Source organism: Bos taurus, chromosome 29, assembly GCF_002263795.3.
Source record: "Bos taurus isolate L1 Dominette 01449 registration number 42190680 breed Hereford chromosome 29, ARS-UCD2.0, whole genome shotgun sequence".
NCBI lineage: Eukaryota > Metazoa > Chordata > Mammalia > Artiodactyla > Bovidae > Bos > Bos taurus.
In genome coordinates this window covers 46,319,261-46,341,204 of record NC_037356.1, presented here as the reverse complement: position 1 = coordinate 46,341,204, position 21,944 = coordinate 46,319,261, and the positions used below count along the sequence as shown (strand labels likewise).

General features: G+C 52.3%; 1 protein-coding gene across 1 annotated transcript; it reads left to right on the top strand.

Moving 5' to 3' along the window:
- Positions 1-1,157: 1,157 nt before the first annotated feature.
- Positions 1,158-2,117, top strand: LOC615853 (mas-related G-protein coupled receptor member D). Its single transcript, XM_015461369.1, has one exon. It carries the CDS (start codon positions 1,158-1,160, stop codon positions 2,115-2,117), a length of 960 nt encoding a protein of 319 aa, XP_015316855.1.
- Positions 2,118-21,944: the final 19,827 nt, after the last annotated feature.

The following is a 21,944-nucleotide window of genomic DNA, read 5'->3' as shown; positions in this document are numbered from 1 at the left end:
GAGCTACTCTGGAAAGTAGTACAGGAAGTGGGGGAAACCAGGCAGAGCATGGTGGTGTCCCTGAGTTAAAGATACAGAAGTCAGACTTTGGGGAGATGGAAGTGGCTGGAATTTGTGAGAAGGAGTACCAGAGAGAAGAAAACCAGCTACTTGGAGAAAGAACTCCAAAAGTCTGCAGAAGGTCCCCTCGAGTCCTTGGCTGAAACCTTGACTGTGGAGAGTAGATGAAGCACCATGAGACTGGCAGCCGTCAGGTGAGACTCTCGGGGATCACACAAAGCCAAGGATTCTTTAGTTTTTGTTATTGTTGTTTTTCTCTATCAAAAGCAGTATTTATTTTTTTCCCCAAACTTTACCCTTTTTATTTTGCACTGGGGCATAACCGATTAACACTGTTGTGGTACTTTCAGGTGAGCAGCGAAGAGACTCGGGTAGCCGTGTATACTTCAAAAACAACAACAGTGTGTTAATGCTGTAGAAACAGACAAACCAATGACAGAGAACAGCGAGCTCAAAAACAGTCCCACTGGTGTACAGGGAGATCCTAGAAACATACTGCTGAGGTTAAAAAAAAAACAAAACAGCACGGATTCTAAATCACAGCATTTGTGTAAATTAAAAATACTTGTGGGAAGCCACTTGTTCCGAAAGATAGTCAGATGTCCAAGGATGTCGATTAAACAGGTTAAAACAGATGTGAGTTGGGGCAGGGGAGGGGAGGGTGGAGTGAAGGGGGGAACAGAAATAAATAAAGGGTTGTATTTGTTTTTCAGTGGCTGGATGATCCCGGTGGGCCATAAAGCCAGCATGTAATTAAACTATTCTTTGTACCTGAGGTCCCGTTTAAAAAACTTTAGTTCCCAGAATTTGAAGATTATGTGTGAAAAAAATGACACTATCAATAGATATAGAAAAGCCTTTGATAAAAGTCAGTTTATCTCTTCATGATGAAAAAGAACCTAAACTCAAGATAGAAGAGACCTTTTCATTGACAGAAGGCATCTGTAATACCTCTGAGTCTGCAATGGTGGATTAGCCGGCAGATCCAGGCAGGGTGGGAGCCGCGGGGAGCAACTGTCATCTATTGCAAAAAGAAAATTGTGGTAGGGGCGCTAAGCAATGCAAAACCTCACACTGGTCCATCTCCCTTCCATAGGATGAACCACACTCTGCTCCAGGCCCCGGCCCTGGTAGAGAACAGCGTCGAGGTGGAGGAGCTGAGCACAGCCTACTGGGTGCTGAGTGCCATGGTCCTGTTCACCTGCCTGGGTGGCTTTGTGGGCAATGGCCTGGTGGTCTGGTTGCTGGGCTCCCAGGGGCAGAGGAGCCCCTTCAGTGTCTACATCCTCCACCTGGGGGTGGCGGACCTCCTCTTCCTCCTCTGCATGGCCTCCAAGGTCATCCTGATTTGCTTCCAGCTGGTCAACAGAATCCACATGGCCCTGGACATAGTGAGCAGGATGAAGTACTTCACCTACACGGCCAGCCTGAGCCTGCTGACCGTCATCAGCATGCAGCGCTGCCTCTCCGTCCTCTTCCCGGTGTGGTACAAGTGTCACCAGCCCAAGCACCTGTCGGCCGTGGTGTGCGCCCTGCTCTGGGTGCTGTCCCTCCTGCTGAACACGGTGGCCATGTTCCTCTGCAGTGATTTCTTGGCCCGGGACGAGCTGCTGTGCTTCAGGATAGACTTGGTCATCAGCATCCTCCTCATGGGGGTCTTCACACCCCTGATGGCCGGGTCCAGCCTCATCCTCTGTGTGGGGGTGCAGAGAAGCTCCACAGCGACCCACCGGCGGCCCACGCGGGTGTACGTGACCGTCCTGGTCTGCATCCTGGTGTTCCTCGCCTTCGCCCTGCCCCTCGGCATCTGTTGGTTCCTCATCTCCTGGTTGGACCTGCCCCAGAAGACGAAGACTGTCTTCAGCCTACTTGCCCGCCTCTTCTCGGCCATAAGCAGCAGCGCTAACCCGGTCATCTACTTCCTGGTGGGCAGGCGGAAGAGCCGGGGTCTGCGGGAGCCCCTGGGGGCCGTGCTGCGCAGGGCGCTGAGGGAGGAGCCGGAGCTGGAGGGGAGGGAGACGCCCACCTCCACCACCGCCACCGACCCGGGGTTCTGAGGGCTCTGGACCCTGGACACCAGCCTGCCTGGCTTGCTGGCAGTTGGGAGCCCAGAAGGCTTTTTGTATCTCATCATGTGGGGGTCTCTTTCCCACCCTCCAAGGCTTCCCATTGACTGTCATGTCCAAGACCTCACCATGCGACTCAGTTGGAAAGATGAAGTAATTTTGTTGTTGTTGTTCAAGGAGGATCTTCTGATTAGAAGGCAGGTGGAAGCTTTCAACCCTGGTCTGTCTGACGCTACTTATCTAAATAGGCTCTACAGGTAGGTAGCCTGCATCCCATTGGGTAAGAAGGTCCCTTCTCCCAGCCTCCTCCCTCCAAGAGGGCATCTTAGTACAGGAAGTAGGATGTAATTCGTGTGACTTTGCGACCCCTTGCTGGTCCTTGGGCATGTGCAGCTGGCCCCAGGGTGATGGCCCTGGTCCACTTCCCACCGGGTGACCAGCTGACCCCCTCCATTCCTGCAGGCTGCAGCCCATCAACTGAGTTACCACTGCTGACCGCCGATCATGAAGTGGCTCTGTCTTCCATGTGGCCAGCACCTGACCGCTGGACTTTGTCTTTTGGTGACCTAGCCCCCTCGGTGGATCTGATCACTTTCCTCCATGAAGCCACACTGGAGCTGGAGAGCCCCTGCCCGGCCTCACGGGAGTTGAGGGGACAGTTGTTGAGGGGATTGTGCCCCAGGAGAGGGGAGGCAGCTGGAGACAGCTGCCTCCCAAAGCCCCATGTGCCCAGTAGAAGGAAAGTCTGTACCCTGATTGCACCCCTCAACTTGCCCCAAACACTTCCCCCTTTCTGGGGCCAAAGCACCAAGAGGGAAAGCCTGGGGGGGCAGTGCCCTTCTCCCCACTTCCCTCTTTCTTTCCACCGTCTCCTGGGTCCAGACCAGAGTGGACGCCTCTCTTACTCTGCACACGTCACACCCTCTGCCTCTGTCCAGTGTCCAGGATTCCTGGACAGGAAGTGGAAAGGCCGGCTCCCAGGACCCCGGCCCTGGCTATTCTGTGCATCAGAAGTGGAAGAACACCTCGTTCCTTCCCTTGGCTTCCTTACGAAGCCGTTCCCAAGCTCCTCCTGAAAGATGGAGGCTTTGAGCCAGCTGGCACGATGGTCAGATCCTCAGAAAGGAAGAGAGAGGCTCGTTGATCGTCTGTAAAAAGCACAGTGTGGCAGCAAACCTCCCAGTCGGTGAAGCTGGGAGTCCCAGGAACCAAGACCCCAGTGTGCATGGGCCTGGGGCCCGTCATCCTGGCCCCACTGTGGGTCCCCCACCCAGTCCTGGCCTCCCCATGGGTCCCCCATCCCATCCTGGCCTCTCCTGGGCACCCCACCCTGTCCTGGCCCCTGCCGTGGGCCCCCATCCCATCCTGTCCTCCCCTGGGTCCCCCATCCCGTCCTGTTCTCCCCCGGGTCCCCCATCCCACCCCAGCCTTCCCTGTGGGTCCCCCATCCCGTCCCAGCCTTCCCTGGGCCCCCATCCCATCCTGTCCTCCCCTGGGTCCCCCATCCTATCCTGTTCTCCCCCAGATCCCCCATCCCATCCCAGCCTCCCCTGTGGGTCCCCCATCCCATCTCAGCCTTCCCTGTGGGTCCCCCATCCCGTCCCAGCCTTTCCTGGGCCCCCATCCTGTCCTGGGCTCCCCTGTGTCCCCCATCCCATCCTGTCCTCCCCTGGGTCCCCCATCCCATCCTATTCTCCCCCAGGTCCCCCATCCCATCCCAGCCTTCCCTATGGGTCCCCCATCCCATCCCAGCCTTCCCTGTGGGTCCCCCATCCCGTCCCAGCCTTTCCTGGGCCCCTATCCCGTCCTGGGCTCCCCTGTGTCCCCCGTCCCATCCTGTCCTCCCCTGGGTCCCCCATCCCGTCCTGTTCTCCCCCGGGTCCCCCATCCCATCCCAGCCTCCCCCAGGTCCCCCATCCTGTCCAAGCCTCCCCCAGATCCCCCATCCCATCCTGGCCCACCTGTGGGCACCCCACTCCATTCTGGCCTCCCCATGGGTCCCCCACCCCATTCTGACACCTCTGTGGGCCCCCATCCCATCCTGGCCTCCTATGGGTCCCCCACCCCATTCTGACACCTCTGTAGGTCCCCCATCCCATCCTGTCCTCCCCTGGGTCCCCCATCCCGTCCTGTTCTCCCCCGGGTCCCCCATCCCATCCAAGCCTCCCCTGGGTCCCCCATCCCATCCCAGCCTTCCCTGGGCCCCCCATCCCAACTTGCCCTCCCCTGGGTCCCTCATCCCATCCTGGCCTCCCCAGGCTCCCCACCCCATCCCAGCCTCTCCTGGGCACCCCCCATTCCCAGCCTCCCCCTGGAGTTCACTGAAGGAGCCAGGGATAGACAGCCCCCAGAGGCAGGTATGCTCTCTATGTCCTCTGATTCCTGGGTCACCTCCTTTCCCATCTCAGCTCGGATCCCTAGGTCTGTGTGTCCCAGGGGAACATGAGGGGTGGGAAGCTCTTTAGCAGTCATTCCAGGCATCTTATGGAGCACCCAGCCCCAGTACTGGCCTTGCATGCCGTAAGCACTTAGTAAGCACTCATTTGGCTCATAAGAATAACCAACACCTGTGTAGTGCTGATAGCAGCGGGGCTCAGAGAGGTCACTGTTTTATCCAGAGTCACACAGCCAGTGAATAAAAGGCTATGATTCAGGACTTCCCTGGTAGTTCAATGGTTAAGACTCCACACTTCCACTTCAGGGGGCATGGGTCAATCCCTGGTCAAGAAACTAAGATCCTGCATACTATGAAGCAAAAAAAAGAAGAAGAAGAAGAAGCAAGAAAAGAAAGGAAGGAAGGCTATGATTCAAGACTTATCTTTTGACCCAAACTGCATGTTCCATGCACGCCTCCTCTGACCTGGACAGGAACCAAGTGGCCCATCCAAAGCAGATGGCTGGTGATGAAGGGGACCTTACCTCTCGGGGTAAGTGGCCAGCACAGGGCCCCTCAGCTGCATGTGGAAGAAGAGGAGCCCTAGAAATTGTTCACACCATTATATTTCGATAAAATTTACTATATTCTACACCAGTTAAGACCACAGGCTCTCTCTACGCCAACTCTTCCTCCATCACTTGCCACTTCAGGCCACGTGATGCTGGCACAGCCGCAGGTATCAGGGGACCTGCCTAAGGGAAGGTTGGGCTGGTGGCACCTGCAATGTGGGCTTCATGGGAATTTATGAGGTTCACAGTCCTCACTTCTACGTATAGTTGAGTCAATGCAAGCCGTCTCAGCAAAGGCATGTCTTTCAGGGGTATTGCCACTACCCTCTGTGCCAGCTTGGCTGGCATCATGGAGAAAAACGCAGGCCCAGAGCTGTAAGGACATCTGAACGTCGCTGGAAGTGAGTGGGTCGTGGCTGGTGGAGAAGAAATAGGTTTGAAATACACATAACCAGAAGCTAATCTATGGGGAGGTTCCGTTCTCACGAACGTCTGGTCAGAACAACCCTTATTAAGAAATCTGCTTGAAATTGCAGCACATATCATCGTAAAATATGCTATACATTTATCTCTAGAGGAGGCGTGCTAAAAAGGAATTTCTGAGACATCCTGTCTTTGTAGATACAATTATGGAGCAAAAGTACACACTGCCAAAATGGCTATGTGAAATTACATGTGGTGTGCATCCCAGCTATCGATATCGTAAAATAAATCTTATCATGAGGAAAAACCAAATTCTCTTTCTATTTTCCTGACAGAAAATGTTACAGAAGGTCCAGGAACTCAGGGTCACACGGGAAGGGTGGCGGATGAATTGGCCACCATCACACACAGGCCGTGCACGCTGGTTGAATCATGTGCTTAATTGCTCAGTCGTGTCCGACTCTTTGTGACCCCATGGACTGTAGCCCACCAGGCTCCTCTGTCCATGGGGATTCTCCAGGCAAGAATACTGAAGGGGGTTGCCACTCCCCCCTCTAGGGGATCTTCCCAACCCAGGGATCGAACCCAGGTCTCCCACACTGCAGTCGAATTCTTCACCGTCTGAGCCACCAGGGGAGCCCGGTCAAATCGTGAAGTCACTCTAATTCTCCCTGTTGGCGTCCTCGAAGCGGAGACAATACTAGCGCCAGTCTTACGGGTTCACGAGGGTCACTGAGATGACTGTGCCCTGTCAGCTGTCTGTGACCTGCAGCGAGGACGCAGTAAGTGGTCACTATTTTCACGCACCGGCTATTTTGGATGGTCGGGAAGGGGTGCACCCAGCCTCCAGTCTGGTTCCTCGGACCCTGCAATTTCCTACTGTCCCTCTTGGCAGGAGGCCTTGGTTAATCAAGGAGATCTCCCCTCCAGAGACTGCAGGAGTTCCCTGAGTCTCCTCCTGTTAAGTCCTCACCATCCCAGAGCCTCTGAGGGCCAGTTCCAGCACCTACACTGGCCAGGTCCCTCAGTCCCAGGGCGCGGCATCGCGACGGGGGCAGGAGAGGCATTTGCAAGTCGTCCATTCCCACAGCAGCAACCTGACATTTAACTTAGATCTTGACCCCTGCCTGCCCTGTTTTCAAGCCGGTTCCCCAGTCTGGGTGTTGACTGCGCGAGCTCTGTGATCTCCTTCCAGTTAATCTCCTCTATCGCCCGGCCACGGGAGGTTTTTGTTGCTGCACCAAGGAACACTGACTTACCCGAGAAGTCCTATCAGAGAGGCACCAGGTCCTCCGGTGGGAAATGCAGGACGCTGAGAAACGAGCCCTGGATGAGGGGCTGAGGCTGATAAAGCCCAAGCCCCAAAGATCCCCATGCATGGGCTCCACATAAGCCCCTGGAGGTGGCCCCGCCTGTGTCCAGGAGGTCCTACGTTCATGGAGTTTACAGGGTGGTGTATTTTAACCAGGTCTGGCTGCTCCTGCTGCCACCTTTCCTTGTCTCTCTCCCCTTCATGGCAGTGGCACTGGAGTGGCCACTGAGGGACATTTAGGGAAACTGGTGGCTCAGATGGTAAAGAATCTGCCTGCAATGCAGGAGAACCGGGTTCAATCCTTGGGTCAGGATGATCCCCTAGAGAAGGGAATCACTACCCACTCCAGTCTTCTTGCCTGGAGAAATCCCATGGACAGAGGAGCCTGGCGAGCTACAATCCATGGGGTCGCAAAGAGTCGGACACGACTGAAGCAAGTCAGCATGCAAGCAGCACATGTACCTCACTCACGGCCACTTCTATGTAAAAATGGTTCCCGAGTCTGATTAATGGGTTTACCGGGGTCAGGACAGGAACAGTCTGGGTGATGGAGGAGAAATGCACAGCCAGGAGGCAGGCAATGGGAGACTCTTTCAATTATCAGAGCCATAGCATTTTAAGTGGAAGAATCTGTTCTCAGGGATGCTGAAACGTGGCAAACAGCTATCAAGCCTCCTAGGTCCCTTCAGAGGTGAAAAGCTGGCCCATGCGGCTGCTGACTTCTGCAGTGTTTCCAGGGGTTATAGGTGTTATTTCCGAGTTCACCCTGTAAATGGAATATTTCAACACAGACCCGGCCTGGCTTTTCCTCTTAAACAGCCACCATACCAAGATGAGCTCCCATCACAAAGCTGTTCAAGCCTGACATCACGGAATGGTGACATTTTTAAGACTCCAAAATGTATTTTTGAAGACTGGACAAGGAAGAAAAAAACAAATTGTAAATGACAAAAAAAAAAAAAAATTGTTCAAATGTGGAACATTTCCACCCCCACGCCAAAAAATAAAAGAGAGTGAAAAATTATAAACTCATGGCTTAAATAGATATGAAAGGGACCTTCTTTAAGTTCATATTAAAAGTAATGAAAAAAGAAAGAGAAAAGTAATGAAAAGTAGTGAAAGTGTTAGTTGCTCGGTTGTCTGTCTCTTTACCATCCCATGGGGTGTAGCCTACCAGGCTCCTCTATCCACGGAATTCTCCAGGCAAGAATACCAGAGTGGGTAGTCATTCCCTTCTCCAGGGGATCTTCCCAACCCAGGGATCAAACACAGGTCTCCTGCACTGCCAGCAGATTCTTTACCATCTGAGCCACCAGGGAAGCTCCCAAAGTAATGACCCATGGAACAAAGGATAAAGATAAATAATGAAGTAGATAGAAGTTTGAAATTGACAGCTGCATTATAATTAAAAGTAGTTCACTAAGAGGAAGAGATCATTTTAGAATGGAAGAAATGAATAGCTCTTAGATTTTGATAACCTGATTGATGAAGAGGAATGTGTCTTAAAAACACATTGGGAGCAGAAATAGAGACCCAGGTGCAGAGAACAAATGTACAGATGCTAGAGAGGGCTCCCCAGAACCACCCACAGCTTCTCTGGCTGGAAGGTCCCCCCTCCTTCTGTCTGAGGCCACCCCACCCTTCCTTGAGGAGCTGTGGCCGAGCCCAGGGAGCTGTGCTAAAGAAACTCCTTTCAACCCTCTCCTGCCTCACCCCCCTAGTCCTCTCTACCTTGAACCAGGTCCCACCCGAGCCAGGGCGGGTGGAGAGAACAGCAGGAATTCCAAACCCCAAATGAGAAAACGTCTGGGTGACTTGTGGGAATGGGTTTGGGGAGTACCTAAGGGTCCAGGGCGCAAAGTTACTTAAGCCCAAGTGGAACGGGTGGATAAGTGAGTGTTTACAGAAAGCGCGTGAGGCGGGATGTGGTCCCTGGAGTCTGAGGACTGTTAACTTGAGTCTGAAACTCACCCAGTCAGGGGGCTGGGATGTCAGAGTCCTCAGGTTAATGTAGATGGAGGGACCTGAAGACCGCAGAAAGCAGGACATCTGGCGTGGGAGTCCTGCCCTGCCCTCGCTACGGCCCCAGAGAGGACCCAGAAGGACATGAGGTACCCAGGGAGAAGGCAGTGCCCGGACATTCCAAGACGCTGGGCGTGAAGGGGACGAGTGACTCAGGAGAAGGGTGTGGCGTGCCGACGCGCTTGCTCTGTGTGGTGGCCCCTCACCCACTCCCCTTTCTAGTGAAGCAGGACTCCTGTGTAGGAGTGGCCTCCCAGGCTTTTTTTTTTCCTTCAGGTTGCACAATGTGATTCTTTTTTTTTAAAGGTGTACAATGCGGTGATTTATTTAACCAGCACACTCTGTGGAATGATTGCTGCAATGAACGTACACCCTTATGTCCTGATTGCATGGTGTGTATGCTGGCAACACATGATATCTACTCTCGTGCAAGATGATATCGTTAACTCCAGTCACCGTGCCGGGCAGCAGATCCCCAGAATTTACTCATCTATGACAGACTTTTCCTCCCATTTCCCCATCCCCAGACCCTGGCAACCACCATTCTACTCTGCTTCTTTTCTTTTTTTTTTTTTTAATTTTTATTTATTTTTTTTGGCCACAGCATGTGAGATCTTAGTTGCCCAACCAGGGATCGAACCTACTCCCCCTGCACTGGAAGCTCAGAGTCTTACCCAGTGGCCCCCCAGGGAAGTCCCCTACTCTCTGCTTCAGTGAGTTCGGTTTTTCTAGATTCCATACACAAGTCAGAGAGGTGTCCCCAGGCCACTTCTGACCCTGGAGCGGATCCTATATCTTTCCAGCCCCATCCCTGGGCACCAGTCAATTCCTTGGCTCCCTGACCTGCTTCTAATCGGCATCTTTCTTTTTTCTCTTTTCCCCTTGAGTCAGGCAGGGTTGATGATGACCATCCTAACCGAACAATCTGAACAGATATGTATCGTTGTCATTTGGGTAACTGCAGGAGTGAAGATGCTTCAGGCAGCAAGTGAATGAAACTGAGGTTAAGCTGGATAAAAGGGAAAAGGAATTTGTTGGATCTTGTAACTAAAAATGCCCCCATATGTTATGACTTCAGGTGTGGGTGGATCCAGGTGTCTCTGAGAACTTGTTTCTCTAATTGGCTCTGATACCTGCTGTGAAGCCTGGGGTGGGGTCTCCCTGATGCTGGCACAGTGGGCCCCAGCCTCTCAGGCTTCCATCCCACCTGCTCGTCACCCCGAGGGCAGGATGACTCTTCTTCAGTGTTTCCCATAAACTCCTGGAAGGGACTCCTGTCAGATAAACTGGATTCTAGTCTTTCGTGTCCCTTTCCCCAAACTAATCACATCGCCAAGGGGATGGAATCCGCTGACTCTCTGAATCTGAAGGATATTATACTCATGGGGAGCCAGATGTGAAGCTGGAATTCCCCCTGAAACCCCCCGGGGCTCATCTTTGGGAGCAAGAGCTCACAGATGCTGGTTGGCCTGGCTCGGGGTTGGGCCGGCTGCCAGCTCCCCACGCAGCACGTGCATTCCAGCATCTCCGTGTTCCAATCAATCAAAGCCGAACTGGGGCCCTTCCGATGACACCGCAGGCAGTGATTCCCTCCAACCCCCCAGCCCTCAGCTTCCTGGCCGTGTCCATGCAACATTCCGCCCCACCGTGTGACATTCTGGGGAGGGACACAGCGGGAGACTGAACTGAACCTGACCTTCCTGGGAGTGCCGAGGAATGCGATAAGCCGTCCAAACCCCCGTGGATGTGCTGCCCAGGCAACCGCGGGAGGGACGGAGAAAGGGTCATGAGGATCGAGGCCATCCTGAAGCCCACTGCCACCAAGACACAGGCGCGTCTGTCCACTCACGAAAGATGGCGCGCAGCAGCTGGAGCGTCCGCCCCGGGAACACAGAGCTGGAAACCCACGCCACAGCACCACCTCCCGCTGTCTGGGTGATGTGGCAGTTGCTGAATAACCAGACACACCAATTCTGCATTTGTGAATCGGTGAGGTCCTTTGGGATGTGACAGCTGTTTCCCCGATCTGACTGCATTGCAGACAGATTCTTTACCATCTGAGCCACCAGGGAAGCCCTGGTTATATTTGAGGCTCATCCTGATATCTCCTTGTAGGTCTTCTATACGTTTTAGAACTAACACCCAAAAAAGATGTCCTTTTCATTATAGGGGACTTTAATGCAAAAGTAGGAAGTCAAGAAACACCTGGAGTAACAGGCAAATTTGGCCTTGGAATGCAGAATGAAGCAGGGCAAACACTAATAGAGTTTTGCCAAGAAAATGCACTGGTCATAGCAAACACCCTCTTCCAACAACACAAGAGAAGACTCTACACATGGACATCACCAGATGGTCAACACCTAAATCAGATTGATTATATTCTTTGCAGCCAAAGATGGAGAAGCTCTATACAGTCAGCAAAAACAAGACCAGGAGCTGACTGTGGCTCAGATCATGAACTCCTTATCACCAAATTCAGACTTAAATTGAAGAAAGTAGGGAAAACCACTAGACCATTCAGGTATGACCTAAATCAAATCCCTTATGATTATACAGTGGAAGTGAGAAATAGATTTAAGGGACTAGATCTGATAGATAGAGTGCCTGATGAACTATGGAATGAGGTTCGTGACATTGTACAGGAGACAGGGATCAAGACCATCCCCATGGAAAAGAAATGCAAAAAAGCAAAATGGCTGTCTGGGGAGGCCTTACAAATAGCTGTGAAAAGAAGAGAAGCAAAAAGCAAAGGAGAAAAGGAAAGATATAAGGATCTGAATGCAGAGTTCCAAAGAATAGCAAGGAGAGATAAGAAAGCCTTCCTCAGTGATCAATGCAAAGAAATAAAGGAAAACAACAGAATGGGAAAGACTAGAGATCTCTTCAAGAAAATTAGAGATACCAAGGGGACATTTCATGCAAAGATGGGCTCGATAAAGGACAGAAATGGTATGGACCTAACAGAAGCAGAAGATATTAAGAATAGGTGGCAAGAATACACAGAACTGTACAAAAAAAGATCTTCATGACCCAGATAATCACGATGGTGTGATCACTCACCTAGAGCCAGACATCCTGGAATGTGAAGTCAAGTGGGCCTTAGAAAGCATCACTATGAACAAAGCTAGTGGACGTGATGGAATTCCAGTGGAGCTATTTCAAATCCTGAAAAATGATGCTGTGAAAGTGCTGCACTCAATATGCCAGCAAATTTGGAAAACTCAGCAGTGGCCACAGGACTGGAAAAGGTCAGTTTTCATTCCAGTCCCAAAGAAAGGCAATGCCAAAGAATGCTCCAACTACCGCACAATTGCACTCATCTCACATGCTAGTAAAGTAATGCTCAAAATTCTCCAAGCCAGGCTTCAGCAATACGTGAACCGTGAACTTCCAGATGTTTAAGCTGGTTTTAGAAAAGGCAGAGGAACCAGAAATCAAATTGCCAACATCTGATGGATCATGGAAAAAGCAAGAGAGTTCCAGAAAAACATCTATTTCTGCTTTATTGACTATGCCAAAGCCTTTGACTGTGTGGATCACAATAAACTGTGGAAAATTCTGAAAGAGATGGGAATACCAGACCACCTGATCTGCCTCTTGAGAAACCTATATGCAGGTCAGGAAGCAACAGTTAGAACTGGACATGGAACAACAGACTGATTCCAAATAGGAAAAGGAGTAGGTCAAGGCTGTATATTGTCACCCTGCTTATTTAACTTCTATGCAGAGTACATCATGAGAAACGCTGGGCTGGAAGAAACACAAGCTGGAATCAAGATTGCCGGGAGAAATATCAATAACCTCAGATATACAGATGACACTACCGTTATGGCAGAAAGTGAAGAGGAACTAAAAAGCCTCTTGATGAAAGTGAAAGTGGAGAGTGAAAAAGTTGGCTTAAAGCTCAACATTCAGAAAACAAAGATCGTGGCATCCGGTACCATCACTTCATGGGAAATAGATGGGGAAACAGTGGAAACAGTGTCAGACTTTATGTCTTTGGGCTCCAAAATCACTGCAGATGGTGACTGCAGCCATGAAATTAAAAGATACTCCTCGGAAGGAAAGTTATGTCCAATCTAGATAGCATATTCAAAAGCAGAGACATTACTTTGCCAACAAAGGTCCGTCTAGTCAAGGCTATGGTTTTTCCTGTGGTCATGTATGGACGTGAGAGTTGGACTGTGAAGAAGGCTGAGTGCCGAAGAATTGATGCTTTTGAACTGTGGTGTTGGAGAAGACTCTTGAGAGTCCCTTGGACTGCAAGGAGATCCAACCAGTCCATTTTGAAGCAGATCAGCGGTGGGATTCTTTGGAAGGAAGATGCTGAAGCTGAAACTCCAGTACTTTGGCCACCTCATGCGAAGAGCTGACTCATTGGAAAAGACTCTGATGCTGGGGGGGATTGGGGGCAGGAGGAGAAGGGGACGACAGAAGATGAGATGGCTGGATGGCATCACTGACTCAATGGACGTGAGTCTGAGTGAACTCTGGGAGTTGGTGATGGACAGGGAGGCCTGGCGTGCTGTGATTCATGGGGTCATGAAGAGTCGGACACGACTGAGCAACTGAACTGACTGAACTGAACTGACTGATATCTGCATCTCATGACTGTTCATTTTTTTCAGTATTTATTTACTTGGCTGCACCGGGTCTTAGTCGGCATGCAGGATCTCAGGTCGCAGCAAGTTGGATCTAGTGCCCTGGCCAGGAGTTGAACCTGGGCCCCTGCATTGGGAACTCAGTCCTAGCCAGTGGACCAGTAAGGAAGTCCCTCACAACCCTTATTTCAATCACACCTGTTGTGACAGAGCGCGGGTTGGAAAGTAATTCCTAGACACTGAGTATTTCAGAAGGGAGTAAGTTTACTAAGAGCAGGGAGCAGAGATAACGAAGCAACTTCGAATGCAGCCTGCTGACCTGACAGCCCAGGGAGAGTCAACAGTTTTCGTGGGTTAGTAGCCAATTTTTATAGCCTCAAGAGAAAGAAAATTCCTGCTGAAAGGTTGGCATTAAATGATTGGTTAGGGTGCTATAAGGATCAGGGAGGTGGCTTAGACAGTAAAGAATCTGCCTGCAATGAAGGAGACCCAGGTTTGATCCCTGAGTCAGGAGGATCCCCTGGAGAAGGAAATGGCAACCGACTCCACCATTCTTACCTGGGAAATCCCATGGATAGAGGAGCCTGGTGGGCTACACTCCATAGGGTCACAAAAGAGCTGGACATGACAGAGTGACTAACACTTTCAACGTCCACCTTCTAGGACACTGTAAGGTGACTGCTGGAGTGGGCATTTTTGCCTAACTTGGGGTCAGGATGGCTGCTAGTGTGATCAGGGTGGAGGGCTTTTGGCAACGGTTACAAAGGGGCTCGGTCAGCTTCAAAGGTGACCTTGGCTCTAGGCCCCGCACCTGCGGCCTGGGGACAGGACTCCACAGTCCCTGCAGAGTCCCTTTTGCCATGTAAGGTAACACCCCCGGGTCTGGGAATCAGGACTCTGGATTCATTTCCTCGGGCTGCCATAACAAAGCACCACAAACTGGGGTGCTTAAAAAAAAGGAGACATGAACCATCTTGCAGCTCTCCAGAGGCCAGAAGTTGGAGATCAGGCGTTGGCAAGGCCGTGCTCGCCCTGCAGGTGCTGGGACGGTGTCCTCTCAGCCTGCAGCAGTCCCTGCAGACTTCGGTGTTCTGTGGTCGCAGCCCTGTCACGTGAATCTTCTGCCTCACATCGTCTTCCTCCTGTGTACGTGTGTCCAAACTTCCCTTCTTATAGAGACACCAGGCGTGTTGGATTAGGGCCCACGCTGATGATCTCATCTTCACTTGGTTGCATCTGCAAAGACTCTAGTCCAAATAAGGTCACAGCCTAAGTTCCTGGGGTTAGGACTCCACCAGGCCTTCTTTGGGAGGACACAATTCACTCCATAACACACGTGGACCTCTTTGGGGCCATGATTCTGCCTCCTCCAGCTCCGCCCCCAAGGACTGGCTGGCATTTCAGGCAGGAGAAGCACCGGGCACCTTGAGCAGATGCTGTCTCGCCTCCCAGTGCCCTTCACAGTAGGACCTCAAACGCTGATTCTCATGGGAGGTGATGGAACCAAGGGAGTGATGGTCAGACCCAGGGGAAGACGACGAAAGGTCGCCAACCAAGGTTACCACAGGCAGAACTGGTGCAGGGTCCCAGGGCTCCAACTCCAGGTTCTGGTCTCTGCATTCAGGACCCGGCTTAGAAGGGATTTCGAGAACTGGAAATATCCACAATCAGGAGCCCTCGGCCTCTGGCAGCCCAGCCACACGCCCCAGTCTTCAGCTTGTGATGTTCTTGACGGCTCAGAACTCAGCTGTCCTGGACACAGGGACCCCTGCTCGTAAATCCCGCTCTCCCCTGGACAGGAGCTGGTGAGGCTGTGGCCCAGGACAGCCCGCCTCCCTCTGCCTCTCAGCTCCGCACATTGGACTTTTGAGGTCGTGTTCCTGCCTCAGAGGACACGGATTCTGATCCTAGCGATAGGACTTCCAGGAGCATCAGGACACCGCCCCCCAAGCTGGCCCTGCCCGGGGGTCCCAGGCCAAGGGCAGCAGCTGAGGCCCCAGGTTCCAGATCATGGGTGGGCTGGGCCCCATCCCCCAAAGGACAGGATGCTGCAGCGGGCAGCAGGCAAGAGGACTCGCAGGGGGCGCCACAGTCCCAGATCCAAGGCTGGACGAGCCAAGTTCCCCCTGGGTGACCCCAGCCCACTCCTCTGTCGGCATCTCTTCTGCCCGTGGGGACAACCAGCCACTCACCACATCCCTGAGGACCAGCTGTCCCATCCAGGGTGCCCAAGTGTGGGACATGCCAGCCTGAATCCCTCCCCCACCTGTTCACTTCCATCCTGCGGACGCAATAAACTTCTATTCAAAGGGGAAAATGCAAAGTGGAAAAAGTACATTTTTCCTTCATCCACTTTAATGGAAAAAACTGATTTGTGAAAAATGAAAATAAAAATTTTCATTTTTATTTGGGGCAATTTTTGTTCTCCTTTTAGACCTCGCTACGGTAGCTCAGCAGTAAAAGAATGCACCTGCAGTGTAGGAGCTGCAGGAGGCATGGTTTCAATCCCTGGGTCAGGAAGATTCCTTGGAGGAAGAAATGGCAACCCACTCCAGTATCCTTGCCTGGAGAATCCCATGGACAGAGGTGCCTGGCGGGCTACAGTCCATGGGATCGCAGGGAGTTGACTGAGCACACACACAGACTTCACTAGGACAAACAAGAGACATAGAATCCCTTCCACCCAGTGGGCTTCCCCGAGGCTGTTGTGACACCGAGCAGGACCCTGGGGGAGCCTGAAGCTGCCCGGGCCTGGCGATGCTTATCGCAGCAGCCCATCGTGGCTGGCTCGGCCCAGACTCGGGCTTTGAACTCCAAGGCTGGCCCTTCTCCCTTCCCAACAGGCCTGGAGACAATGAACACAGACCCTGTGTCCCCAAGACCTTCCTGAGTGGACGACGCGGTGTCCAAGACCCCTCCCTTGCCTCCAGCCTCCCTCTGCAGAGCAGCCCAGCTGGATGGAGCCAAGGTAACCCCACGCTGGCTGCCTCCCCTCCCACAGCCACATCTGGGCACAGGAGACACTTGGCCCAATTCAGGAGCCTCCCAAGGATGGTGGCCAAAGCCTTCTTCTGGCATGCTAAGTTCCCCAGCATGAGTCACACCCGGGCCACCGTCACTCTGCGCCCCCGGCATGAGTGACAATGAAATGCCATGCGTGTTGGATTAGGGCCCCCGCCCCCGATGATCTCATCTTCATTTGGCTACATCTGCAAAGACTCTAGTTACAACTTCTTCTAGATCACCAACAGGTGATCACTGTCCCTGACGGCCAATGCCACGTGGGCTGTGACTGGGCTCTGACCTTGAGCTTGGTTAGCAGCAGAATCCTCGGCCCCCAGAGTTAGAAGTCATATTGCCGGTGTTACAGATGAGGAAACTGAGGTGGGAGGGGCTTCACGGGCTTCCCATGGGGGTAAGAAACAAGGCTGGGTGCCCACGTCCCCGAGGTCCCCGTCATTGTCTGCCCCCTCTCAGTCCAGGGTCAGGTGGCACGGCAGTGTGGGGGGGCTCCTCCCGCCCTCCAGGCTTGCTGCCCATCCTGTCCTTCTGCAGCTCCCTGTAGGCCCACCCTCACCTGTGATGACCAACATTAGGATCAGCCTCAGGACTTCAGCTCCAGGAGGGTCCAACGCCGGGGCCCACAGAGGGATCATCACCTGTCACCACGAGGCCCAAGAAGATGACAGGGATCATCACCTGTCACCATGAGGCCCAAGAAGATGGCAGGGATCATCACCTGTCACCATGAGGCCCAAGAAGATGACAGGGATCATCACCTGTCACCACGAGGCCAAGAAGATGGCAGGGATCATCACCTGTCACCACGAGGCCCAAGAAGATGACAGGGATCATCACCTGTCACCATGAGCCCAAGAAGATGAAGGCCGCGTGACACCTGACGGTTTGAAAGGTCTCCGCTGCTCATCTCAGTCCCCCTGGGGGCCCCAGCCTGGAGCTCTGTCCAAAGCAATTCCGTTTTGAAGTCAGCTCTTGTAGCCAAGGTGTTACCCAAGCTTTTAATTCGCAAGGTAGGGATCTTTTGGATTAAAAAACTGTAAGTCCCCAAAATTCAGCCCCAAAAGTTTATGCCATACATGAGATGTTAGGAATATCTGGGGAGGTTCCCACTGGCCAGTCCAAAGATCAGATGAAGCACATCAGAAATGGGTGAATTCCTGAGTCTCTTATGAAAACCCAGCCGTATGCTTCCCTGGTCACATCTGGAGGTTGGTATGACAACTCATGTATCTGAAAACTGATGAGGGAATGGAAAGAGTGAGCATTTAAACCAGCTTTTCTCCAACTCTTTGCGACCCCATGAACTGCAGCACACCAGCTTCCTCTGTCCTCCACCATCTCCCAGAGTTTGCTCAGATTTATGTCCATTGAGTTGCTGATGCCATCCAACCATCTCATCCTCTGTCAGCTCTTTCTCCTCCTGCCTTCAATCTTTCCCAGCATCAGGGTCTTTTCCAATGAGTCAGCTCTTCCCCTCAGGTGGCCCAAGTATTGGAGCGTCAGCTTCAGCTTCAGTCCTTCCAATGAATATTCAGGGTTGATTTCTTTTAGGATTAACTGGTGTGATCAAAGCAATGTCTCTGCTTTTTAATATACTGTCTAGATTTGTCATCAGAGTTTGCTCAGATTCATGTCCATTGAGTCAGTGATGCCATCCAACCATCTCATCCTCTGTCGGCCCTTTCTCCTCCTGCCTTCAATCTTTCCCAGCATCAGGGTCTTTTCCAATGAGTCAGCTCTTCCCCTCAGGTGGCCAAAGTATTAGAGTGTCAGCTTCAGCTTCAGTCCGTTCAGTGAATATTCAGAGTTGATTTCCTTTAGGATTAACTGGTGTGATCAAAGCAATGTCTCTGCTTTTTAGCTTTCCTTCCAAGGAGGAAGCATCTTTTAAGTTTCATGGCTGCAGTCACCATCTGCAGTGATTTTCTTTCCAAGAAAAGAAAAATCTGTCACTGTTTCCACTTTCTCCCCATCTATTTGTCTGAAAGTAATGGTACTGGATGCCATGATCTTAATGTTTTGAATGGTGAGTTTCAAGCCAGCTTTTTCACTCTCCTCTTTCACCCTCATCAAGAGGCTTTTTAGTTCCTTTTCACTTTCTGCCAACAGAGTGTAAGGACCACATTTTAGGTGATGCAGGGAGTTCTTGTTTACTGGGAAGCAGGGCTCAGAATGACCAGATTAAGACACCATCCATTTGCAGCTCCTAATGAAATAATGGATCCAAGATGCTCAGAGGCTTGGAAACCACTCGGAGAAGAGCAGAGTGAGAGCAGCCGGCAGGTGAAGGGGAGGGTGGGCCTTGCTGGGGTCCCAGCTCCATCCCCGAGGGCAGCGGGACCAGTCAGAGAAGCAGGGGGTTGGATGCTGGGAAGGAACTGGCATTCGTTCTGTTGGCTGTAACGCTGTACTGAGAGGTGCATATAAGCGTCTTCGTGTTTAGGAATGAAATGATACAATACCTGGGATTTACTTTAAAACATTCCAGAAGAAAAGACAAAAAGCGGGGTACTGGGCCTGATTAAACAAGAACAGCAGAACGGTGACAACTGTTGAACCTGGGAGACGGGAACCTGAGGGCTCGCTGCACTCGTCTCTCTATTGCTTATCGCTTTAAAATTCCGTCATGAAAATGGAACATGAAAAGAGAAGCAGAATTAGAGTTGGAGGTCCAGGCAGCGGCCTGATGGATGGAAGTGAGCCTCCAAGGCTGGAGGGTGGGAGGACAGGCAGAGCCCAGAGCGTGTGGCCGAGGGGCAGTGCCAGCCCCAGCCCAGGAGCCACCTGAGAGCTGGGCAGCACCCACAGCCCATCAGGTGCCCTCTGAGTGGGGCACAGCCATCTCCTCGGGATGCTCCCAGGGAGGGTGGCTCCTGTGCACTGAGAACTTGGGCGTCCAGGGAGAGCTTCAGGGTAAAGCCAGGCATTGTCCCCCAACCCACTCCCCTTGGCCTCTGAGTCTGCCCGCCCCCCATTATGGTGCCCTGGAAGGATGCGGCAAGCAGACCGCATAGCCCTGGGTTAGGAAGCCCATGCCCCGGGAGGTCTCCCAGTGTGGGGAGCAGACACCATTCCCTTATTCATAAGGGAACCGCCCTTCCCACTCCTCAGAGTGAGGCAAGCGAAGGTTCTCCGTGGATTCCAGAAGGGAGATAAAACGGGGGAAGGAGGATGAGTCAAATTCAGTTGAAGCTTCACCTTCCACCGGACAGAACTGAAAACACACGTCCACAAAACTCATGCATGGATGCTCACAGCGGCAAGCTTCGTGAGAGCCACACTACATTTGCATCATTCATAAATCCACAACACGTATTCATTGTAACCAATGTCCATTAGTAGATTATGGATAAACTGTGGTCCATCCACACTGTGGAATATTACTCAGCCGTGAAGAAGGAATGGTGCTCTGGGGCTTCCCTGGTGGCTCAGTGGTAAAGAGTCCACCTGCCAATGAGGGAGACACAGGTTTGATCCCTGATCTCTGAAGATCCCTCATGCCACAGAGCAACTAAGCCGGAGCACCACAACTGCTGAACCTGTGCTCTAGACCCTGGGAGCCACAGCCGTTGAGCCCAAGGGCCCTAGAATTTGTGTTCCACAAGAGGAGCTACTGCAGTGAGAAGCCCGAGCACTGCAGCTAGAGAGCAGCCCCTGCTCGCCATAACTAGAGAAGAGCCCACGTAGCAGTGAAGACCCAGCATAGCACCTCCCCCCAAAAAAGGGAATGACCCTCTGACACAGGCTACAGGTGGATGGCCCTTGAAGAGCATTTTCAGTGCCCAAGGCCAGACACAGAAGGCCACGTATCTTATGATTCTGGGTATGTGAAATGTCCGGTACAGGCACCTCCCCTAAGACACAGCGGAGGTGGGGGTGTTGTTATCGGGTAGGGTTTTTGGGGCGAGGTGATGAAATATTCTGAAATCAGATGGTGTGGTTGCACAACTCTGTGAATTGACTAAAAACTACTGAAGTGTCATGCTTTTAGGGGTGAATTTTGTGGTATGTGGATGAGATCTCAGCTTTTTACAAAAACAAGCCCTTGTGAACAGGTGCCCAGGAAGCCCACGCTGCTACTGGGGGGTGGGGGTGGGGTCACTGGAGCGAGGCCCCGCCCCCTTACCCAGAAAGCAAGCCGGCTCAAGCCGCGCTGAGAACCGCCTGACCCATCCCGGGCCTTTATCACACCCTGTCTTCCCCTCCCTTCTTGCATCATCCTGCTGCTCAAACACACCCAGAGCTCTTCTGACCCAGAGCTTTTCATCTGCCGTTTTCTTGGCGTGGAACTCACTTCCCCCCCACCCCCGAGCTCAGTATAATTGGCTCACTCGCGCCATGAAGATCTCAGCACGGACCTGCGTGCGGGGGAGGGCTTCCCGCAGTACACTCTAGAGCAGTAGTGCCCTGAGCTCCGCTGTCCCACCTACGGCACTCAGCATCTTCTTGTGTCTTTGCTCATCTATTGCCTGGAGCTTCTTCAAGGCTGGATTCCCAGCACCCGGCACGGTCCCTGGAGCCCAGCTGGCACCTCCTAAATGCATGTTGATGAATGAATGAGTGATCATTGAACATACTGATATTCAGTACTTTGGCCACCTCATGCAAAGAGTTGACTCATTAGAAAAGACTCTGATGCTGGGAGGGATTGGGGGCAGGAGGAGAAGGGGACGACAGAGGATGAGATGGCTGAATGGCATCACTGATTCGATGGACGTGAGTCTCCGTGAACTCTGGGAGTTGGTGATGGACAGGGAGGCCTGGCGTGCTGCGATTCATGGGGCCCTGAAGAGTCGGACACGACTGAGCGACTGATCTGATCTGATCTGATGTGATATGTTACTGCTACTGCTAAGTCGCTTCAGTCGTGTCCGACTCTGTGCGACCCCATAGACGGGAAGCCCACCAGGCTCCCCCGTCCCTGGGATTCTCCAGGCAAGAACACTGGAGTGGGTTGCCATTTCCTTCTCCAATGCATGACAGTGAAAAGTGAAAGGGAAGTCGCTCAGTCGTGTCCAACTCTTAGCGACCCCATGGACTGCAGCCTACCAGGCTCCTCCATCCATGGGATTTTCCAGGCAAGAGTACTGGAGTGGGGTGCCATATATGGTCAATATCAAATACTGATTCACATTGAAAGGTTTTTGTTTTTTTTTTTTTGCACGATATGAGGCTTGTGGGATCTTAGTGCCCCGACCTGGGATCAAACCTGGGCCCTCCGAAGTGAAAGCTCAGAGTCCTAACCACTGGACTGCCATGGAATTCCCAAGGAATACCTCATCACCTAGAGAAGGCTTGGTTCCATTCAGGACTTTCACATCCTAAGAGGAAGATTTTCAACACCCTTATTACAAGTCAAATGGGGTCAAATTCCTGTCTCCTGTCCATGCAGTTGTCAAGGTTAAGGGTGTCCCCAGGGGGATCTTGGCCCCATCTGATTGGTGACAAGCGGAATCCAAGGGGCATGATCAGAAAGACCTGCTTCTTGTTTCT